The 8,882-nt window shown below is 46.1% G+C and overlaps 1 protein-coding gene across 1 annotated transcript in view; it reads left to right on the top strand.

Moving 5' to 3' along the window:
* The first annotated feature begins 3,334 nt into the window (after positions 1–3,334).
* The window catches only part of LOC128711556 (uncharacterized), a 42,581-nt gene continuing 37,033 nt past the window's right edge, over positions 3,335–8,882 (top strand). The window contains exon 1 of the mRNA XM_053806437.1: positions 3,335–4,764. Within this exon, the coding sequence (XP_053662412.1) occupies positions 3,335–4,764 (1,430 nt within the window). The remainder of the gene's footprint in view (positions 4,765–8,882) is intronic.

The following is an 8,882-nucleotide window of genomic DNA, read 5'->3' as shown; positions in this document are numbered from 1 at the left end:
ATTTGATAGCGTTTGGGACGGTTAGGCCACTATTTGATGTGCCAAATATGCCTCTTGTACTGTGTTTTTTTAATGATGTCCTCAAGGTATTTTTAGTTCTTCGTTTTTTATTATAAAAGGTTGGAATATATCCGTCTGTACAAGTTGATTATTAGTACATATTTCGTGGCTTACAAGCCTATATATCAACTATATATTCATATTATACAATCATATCTATTCACGTTTATACCTGTCGCCCCAAAATATACAACCCACAACGAAGGATTAAAAGTGAAATGATCAATTTCAATAAAGCCTTCACGGCCATTTGGCATATTTTTGAGTGTGTGTGTGTGTGCTTCCTTTCCTGTGAAGCAGGGCGATGGTATCATCGTTTAATTTTATTTCCCTGTTCTTATCCCTCCAATATCGCTAATGGGCAGTAAGTGAAAGCTGGCCGATAGTAGCGTCCATGTAACTGCTATTCAATAGCTTTTTCTTCCATTGCCTTTCTGCAATGCTTTGCTTGTTTTTTTTTACATTTTCCCCCCTTTTTACCATGAGTCGGCACAAAAAAAAACCTCGGATAAACACGTCGGTTCGGGAAAAATATATGGTCCTGACCACTGTTTGGAAAGCACTTCAAGCTGAACTCCCCCCCCATTTAAGGACGACGAGCACAAGTGGAAGGAAAATCGATTTTCCTATTATTACTTCCTGGGACAGCATTTTCCTTCATGCTTTCCTTCCATCGTTCCAATCAGTTTCTCACCCTTTTGCGCCGAAGGGAATCGATGGCGTCCGGGTTCGGATGGTTGGCCAACCGGAGCTTATTGTGCCTGTGCTGTGTTTCAGGCTGTCTGCTCCGATTATGATGCACTTGCACCGAGCAGCGTCAGAGCGGAGTGTGTTCGTCGGGCAAACCCAACCGAACCGTATCCATTACCAAGAAAAAGGAAAGCAACAAAAAAAAAACAGATTGGTGGTAACAAAAATTGTCAAAACAGCCACTGGGGAAGAAAGATAGGGAAGAAAGGAAAACTGCAAGCTGTCCCTATCCGAATGTCGCCGAGTGGCATCTGTTCGGGCCCGGGCCAATCTCCCATTTCATTCTCAATAATCCTATTTTTATTTACACTGCAATCGATGAGCTTGCTCTCGGGCGTACCGGACACATAGGCGAACTGAGGGGAGTTTTTTTTGGCCATTTGCCCACCGACAGACATCTTCCTCGTGAAGCGTATTCACGATGTTCAAACACCGAATAAAACCGGTATTGCCTCCATTTGCAGCGGATGATGATGAAAGTAGCACACCATTAGTAACGGTTTTGGGGATTTTTGGGGCTGGAAATGCATTGCACTGCAAGGGAGAGATATAATTGATAATTATTATGTCCTGTCGACAGCATGATTTCGCATGGAATTGGGATCCCAATTTAAAAAAAAGCAGCTGTGTTACGAGTCATTTCGTTAATTTTATGGCAAATTATGTACAATTTAACATTGTTATGAATGGATAACACGAATTCCGTTCATATAAATAATCATTAGTAAACGATATATACATCACGAAATGAACCATAAGGTATAATCACACCCAGCAACCACAAGTGCCTATTTGGCGCCATTTTGTGACAAAATACTATAATTCCACGCACGCAAACCACTCATTTTACCAAAGCCTGTTCGTCTTTTCTTCACCAGAAATACGGAACCCGCCGGTATGCCATATGTAATCTAAGCCACAGCCCATTTCACACTAACTCCATGCTACGATGATTGGAGGTGTAAAATTGGTGTGTCAAAGCATACCGCTGCAATAGGGTTTGGAAATTCGATTCCACATTCACTGTCTGCTAAAAAAAAAATACGGAAAAGATTCGTTTAGCGCCAGAACAAGCTGACAGGTTCCGACAGGTACGAAGTTGTAGAACGGGGCAAATTGTGGGACATACGTATTCCAAACCCGCTGACGGAGTGCAACCGATCCTGCACATGGTTGACTGTGCAGAACAGTGTTCTAACGTGTAAGTCCACGAGCAACGAGATGGAAATAACGCTATTTCCTATTTCAATTACCTGCAAACTTGCACGATGTTTTTCCTTGTACCTTTCTTTCGAAGCCTGCAACAGAGTTTCAGCACTGTTTATTGGAAATTCGTAAGTTTTCTCATTTGCCAAAGACCTGCATGTTTCAATATCCATTTATTAACTACGCAAATCGATCCTTCCTTACCTTCGAAAGGGGCAACATTTCGCTCGCCATCCCGTGCTAGCACAGGCTGTCATCGAAAATGGAAAACTGTTCCCAAAGTGCACAGCTGCCAAATTGATTGAATTGCCATTGCGAACTGCCTGTAGTTTCTTCGCTCGTACAGGAAAAGCTTGACTAGAAAAAGAAAGTTTTTTTCAATTCGATAAACGGTAGCATGGAAATGGAATCATAATTTACGATGATGAGATAGGACAGTTTTGAAGAGGCAGTCTTCAAAGGCTTTTTTAACTTTCAAAACCGCTGAGATGCAAGCACTCTTCACAGTAAAAACCAACTTACTGAAATAACTTGCACTCTGAATAATAATAATTATTGAAATCTGTTTTGGTACAATTGGTAATGTTTTTTTTTTTCCTTTCCTTTTCCCCAATTTTTCAGCCAGCATTTAACGCACCGGCAGACTCCAATCAGCTGACACGCGTTCAAACAAACCAGTACTAAGAAGACCGCTGTAGCAGCTGTTCAGCTAGCGTTTCGTTTATCGATCGTTGATGTAACAACAGTTGGTGTCACAGCAAAAAGAAGGTAGAATTGTAACATCAGCAACAGTGTACGCCAACCGACCGATTGATTTCGGCAGCCGAAGCAACGCGCAATGGAGCTACACACTTAACGGCGTCCATCTTTGATAGCCAATAAGTGGGCGGAAGATGCGGCCGGCGGTGATACCATTGGGGTGATAAAACAATTTGCGAAAATCAACAGCAAATCACTCCCTGTGGGCTCGTTTGCATAAGCATACATACATTTGTACACTTGCGTCCGTGCGCTCGCCCTACCCAAACAGTTCCAGCCGTTCCGCGCACGTTTCAAATGGGTTGTGAACATTATGCTAGAGGTGCGGCACAAGCTGCTTGAAACAACAACGCACCCCGTATCTGGTTAATACCCGCTGTACCTACACGCTTCATTACGCGCGAATTTCCGATCTGTACAACGAGGCACCGGTTTTGCACTTCAAATCCGAAAAAAAATTCGTCTAGCCGGTCGCTGTGTGCTCGATGCGCCCCAACCGATGTGCTGAGCAGCGCAGGACGAAAGAGCAGCCAAAGCAACGCCGGTGAAGCATTTAACAATGTTACGTCAGTACCAGGTTGTGCTCGTGTCCCTGGCGTGCTTCGCGGCTAATTGCAGCAGCTCCAGCTCGGAGTACTTAATCATTCGACATGGCCGGTCGCGGGTGCGTCACTCGAGCGAGAAGGACCACATCCGGTGGGGTCTCCAAGTGTTCGACAACTTTACGCTGCTGGACTACGATGCTGGTGGGAGCGGGAGCGGCTCCGGGGCCGGGTCCGGTAGTGGTGGTAGTGAGGAAACATCACAGCCACCACCAGCCAAGGAACTGCCGGTGGGAAGCGCCGGGAATGGTGCGCGCACCGGAAGCACGCTCACGATACGGTTTGACGAGTCGGAAGAGCTGGAGCGCATGATTGAGGTAAGCGATTTCGAGAACTTGCGCTTCAGTGCGGCCCGCAACACCGGCGGCCCGAACGGCGAGCCGGGATCGATGCCGCAAACAACTGTCACAACCGGCCGGGACAGAAAGCTTATCAAGAAGGAGATAATGGAAAACATTCGCCGTACGGTCGACAAGGGGCTCGAGTACTTGAAATCGCACAACAACCTGGACGAGGTGAAAATCGAACTCGTTCCATTTCGGGGCACTGCAGCGAAACACCACTCGATGGTGGGAAGAAAATGGCCGCCAATCGAACCGTCCGACCCAACGGTTGACAGCCGTGGAAGTAATCGCGCGGAAGAGCAATCGTACTGGTCGACGAGCAGTTCCGTCCCGGTGGCCGGTGCGTCCAGTCGCAAGGGCGTCAACTCGTTGCCATGGATAGATGAAATTGCTAAAAGCGTCCAGCGTCCGATCGGGAGTGCTCAAGTGTCCGCATCCAATCAACGACTAATCTCGTTAGACGCGATTCCACGGACAGAAACCCCGCCGCTAACGGGACCAACCGATCTGCAGGAACCGACCGGTTGGAGTTCGGCGTCAAGGGTTGTGGCGAACGGGGAGGATTATCCTAATGACATGCCGGGAGCCGTTGACATGGGTAACCCTGGTAAAGATGAAACCGATAAACAACCGGATAAAGCTGAAGAAGAAAGTGACACGAACGACCGTCCGAACGTTGATGCGCCACAGGACGATGATCCGCTGCTGCAGGATGCCGAAATGGAGGACGACACCGTCGGGGAAGAGTTCGAGCCGGACGGTGAGGGGGGTTCCGAGCTGGACATTAACAATGTTTTTCACATGGAGGAGATCGATCTGAGCGAGCTGGACGAAACCAGCCGGAACAATCGGCGCAATCTGATGCGGGGCCAGGACGTGGTGACGCAGTTCCTGCAGATCGTCGAAAGCCAGCATCTGCTCGGGGCAAACTGTACTGCCGGGACGGCACTCAACCTCGGGGACGGTGTCGTCGACCGGTACGCGCAGGATCGGTTCCGCGTCGAGGCTGAAATTGCCGTCAACCGGGCGAACATGTTGACCAGGTGAGTATCACACGGCTGTACGATGTTTTACATTTACGTGTCGTTTTTTTTTTTTGGTCGATGTTTGGAGCTAAATCTCAATCGAACTGAGTTCAATCTGTGATGCTGTAGGATGTGCCTTCCAGCAGTAAGGCTGTAATTGAGCTACGGCCCACGCACTCAAACAGTGTTCCGGTGTACTCGATGGGGCTTGTGTGAGCTGAGGTTGGAAAGTGATTGCTTTTCCAAGGTTAATCCCAGTCGGTTGACACGATGTTTCTTTTCGTAGCTTGTTTTTGATTCGTTGTGAGAGCTATTTGAAAGTATTTTTTTTCCAATTTTCCAACCATACACGGTGCGATTTGATTAGATATGACCGTCTGCTGGTATGGTCCCATCGAAACAGTGCCACATGGAGTGCATCACAGTGAAATGATAGGACGACAACGACAGGTTACCTCATCGTAGAGCATCCTTGTCGTGGTGCAGTACAACTCAGCACGACTGAGTTCATTAAAACTTTACCATTTCGTGATGCGGCATTGCAAAACATTGCGATAGAGACGAGAATACTACGAAAGGCACTTGCTGGGGTGTCTACTCCTCAATGTCGGAAATGTCATTTTGAATGGTTGCTTTCCAGAACCGCTGATTGATTGTGTATCGTTTTAAAATCACGATGCCCATCACTCAGAAACCTAATTGATCACATCCCACACACGAATCCCGGTATTCCAAAAACACGGACGGTGGTGTGGAATTTATTACACCTCCTGCGTTAAGCAGCTTACCAGAAATAATAGGCCACCCGGGAATGCTTTCCCCATTCGAGGTGGGAAATAATTTAGTTTGCCGCCCCAAATTTCCCAGCCGGAGGTTTTGGTGTGTCTCTTATACTTTTCTGCCGTACGTAGAACCATAAGTCATGCCGGAGATGGAAGAAATTCGATTTTACCTCGTACTTCTAATATGTCACATTCGATCACATGTCGAGACCCTTCCCGCATTGATGTGGTTTACTTCTCAGGCCTTTGTCGCCGTCTTCGACACCATGGGGAAGGCATTATAATCGATTTTGTTTGCCAGCATCGGGACCAAGACAATGTCGAACAAAGAAGGTAAGATGCGGCACAGAACAAAGTGCACACTCACTCGAAAGTAGGAACAGCAGAAACACACTCCATTGGCAAACCGTTCGAGCGGGACCATAAGAATAAGTGGCGCTGCCACTTTCACAGCACCACCCATACCCAGCCAACCAAGTCAAGTGCCGTTTAATCTGGCCTGTTGAAGGCGAACCCGAAATAGCGTGCTGTTACCATTGATTTCTTCCAATTTCGTGGCAGACCGCCCGGCCGTACGCTTCGTTGGACCATATCGAACGGAACCGCCAATGAAGTGTTGCGAAGAATTGATCTCCGGGAGGCATTACTTGTGTACTTCGAACACGGTGGTTGGAATGCACGACGCTACCAGGAACGTTCCTTGCACTTTGAGGTTTGGCGGAGCAGATTGGGCTTTCTCGCAGCACTCTCGAGCCTTCAGCCTCAGCCACACTCAAGTCTCGAAACTTGTGCCTCAGTCGTCATCCTTACCCAAAAGACGCCTTAACGGCGTCACGAATTTCGATGTCTGCTGTAGTAAGAACTTAATACTTTTAGTCTGACGTAGACACGGCACTCTGACGCTTACATTCGCCAACAACGACATCGGATTGCTCCGGCAACCTTCTAATGAGTCGAATGCTACCGGGATGGGCATTAGGTTAAGAAATGGTAAATTGCTATTCCACCTGACGTTAATTGGTTGTGAGTGCTTCCATTAATTAATTTCGGATTCTCTCCACAACGAATACGAGGTTTCAGGAGCGTGTCCGTGTCCCACGGCGAACCTCGGGACCTCAATGCCCCCAAGGGCCCAGCACATACACGCACTCGTACGAGCTGCCCGTCGGTATCGATGATTGGATTTCGTGTTCAATTTTCTTCTCTCTGGCCCGGTGGTTGCGTTTGTTTGAGTTGCGAAGCAGTCAATCGAGCCACTCGAGCCTATCTGGAAGCTAAATTGGTTCCGGGCAATGAATGATGGGTCCCAGTAACCACTCATGTGTATTCACACAAACATGCGGAAACATACTGTACACTTTACTGGAAGCACTCGTGATTCGGGTACTGCGAAGGAGTGGAAGAATGTTTTGTTTTTCCACACGGAAATGGCTTGCGGGCGTTGGCACACACCCACAACTACACGCACCCGTACGAGCACTGTGTACGAGCGTGTTCGAGTGCTCGATCAGGGATCAGGTGCTGGAAGGCAAGATTCATAACCACAGCTCTGGCCGAAAGGTTGTACGTCCTAGGAATCGAATTTGAAGGTGAAACATTCTCTAACGTTTGATCGTAGGTGTGGCATGGTAGGGAAGTAGTAAATGTAGTATCAGAGACGATGCTGGGTACTAAACGATTTAATTGAAATATAAATGGTTGTGCCTGCGGTAGGATGGGTTCAGAATCCCTTGTTTGAACAATCTGTACAGATGTTTCAATTTAAATAATGCTGTGATTTACGAATGTGTTAATTAATGCCATTTAAATCACTGCTACCGTTTCACCTTGCGAATGTAATCTTTGGTGGGGGAAAAACGTTGAAATAGTAGAAAAGTAGTAGAGTAGAATGTACAAGATAAAGAGTGTCCCACATCACAGTGCACCAAAGAAAAAGAGTCTTTGAAAATTATCCATTTAGAATAGACATTAGTGGAGTTAATTGTAGGGTGCAAGCGTATGGTTATGGTATGGAAGATAAATGAAATGAACACGTGAAATACTTAACAAATCCCTTATATTTTATTGTCTGAAAGTTTGAAAAAGATGGGTTAACTAATGGTTTATAGTAATTGGTTGGAACACTGTCGGTGGAAAAATTTTCACAGAAATTTCAAATCAATATAATTAAAATGAATAAAAAAAGCTCCATGGAATTTGTCCTCTCGGATCGTTCCACAACAAAGATGTACACCACAAACCGCAGAATTGCATAGATACTCTTACTAGAAAACAGTACATTCGTATGCGTGTACTTCCGTATGGTTTTCAACGTTTTTTTTTTCTTTTTGAGGTTATAAAGCACTTCAAATAATAAGCGTTGGGCTCGCTCTATTCAACTTCCATTCTACGGCAAGAGAATGATCTGCATTCATGACAATTCCAATGCTGGAAACGGTTTTTTCTCCTCCCCTGTATATGAACGGATCTCGACAAGTTCCGTCTCTGTGTAGCAGTTGTAGTGGTACATCATGAGCTGCTACTGTTCCTACATTAACATACCCTTTGGACCGTCGGGGACTCCCTGTGGAGTTTTGCGAACACGGAGCACCAGCTCATAATATCTACAAAACAGCTTACCATCATTGTTACAAGTGGAAGCTCGCTGGGTGTATGTTCTGGAGACCGACTGTTCAGCTTTTGTCTTTCGTGCGCTAGATTTCCCGAGTAAAACTTTACCACCAGGGAGTATACTATCGTTACTCTGTTCTACTTTTTTTCTCCTTAGTTACACAGCGCATATCATGCACACCGTAAGCCGAATGCTTGTACACTACCGTAGTAGTAATTTATCGTACCACCAAAACAATGCAACAATAGTTAAACCGAGCTTTAACCCTAGCGGTGTAGTGGATAGACGATTGTTTAAAGAAGGTTATTTGAATTAAATCATAAAGCACCGCACAGTGTCCCGGGTCCGGTGCGGTAATTTATCGAGTAGTTTTACCATCGCACAGTAATTGTAGTTGGACACGATGTCGTTAACGCGCAAACAAATCAATAAAAGTGAAGCACATTGTTGCGGGTTATTGAATCGCTGCCGGTAGAGATAATTTGTAAACAAAAGTGGGTACACAATGGAGCCGAAGGATAGAAGTAATTTATGCTTGCCTACTGCTATTTAGATAATCCATCGCCCCAATCCCTGAGCGTTGTGTGCCAACTACGGAACGCATTCATAATGAGTTTTTGTTGACTTTGACCCACACGTAGATGAAGCTTTTTCGGGAAAGGTCAACAGGGGTAATGGGAACTGTTTGCCTTTGCTCCGCCGGGACTTTTGAACCTATCGAAAATGCAGTTAGTTGGTACGTG

Source organism: Anopheles marshallii, chromosome 3, assembly GCF_943734725.1.
Source record: "Anopheles marshallii chromosome 3, idAnoMarsDA_429_01, whole genome shotgun sequence".
Classification (NCBI taxonomy): domain Eukaryota; kingdom Metazoa; phylum Arthropoda; class Insecta; order Diptera; family Culicidae; genus Anopheles; species Anopheles marshallii.
Note: the sequence above shows the minus strand (reverse complement) of the source record. Positions and strands in the feature narration are given on the sequence as shown.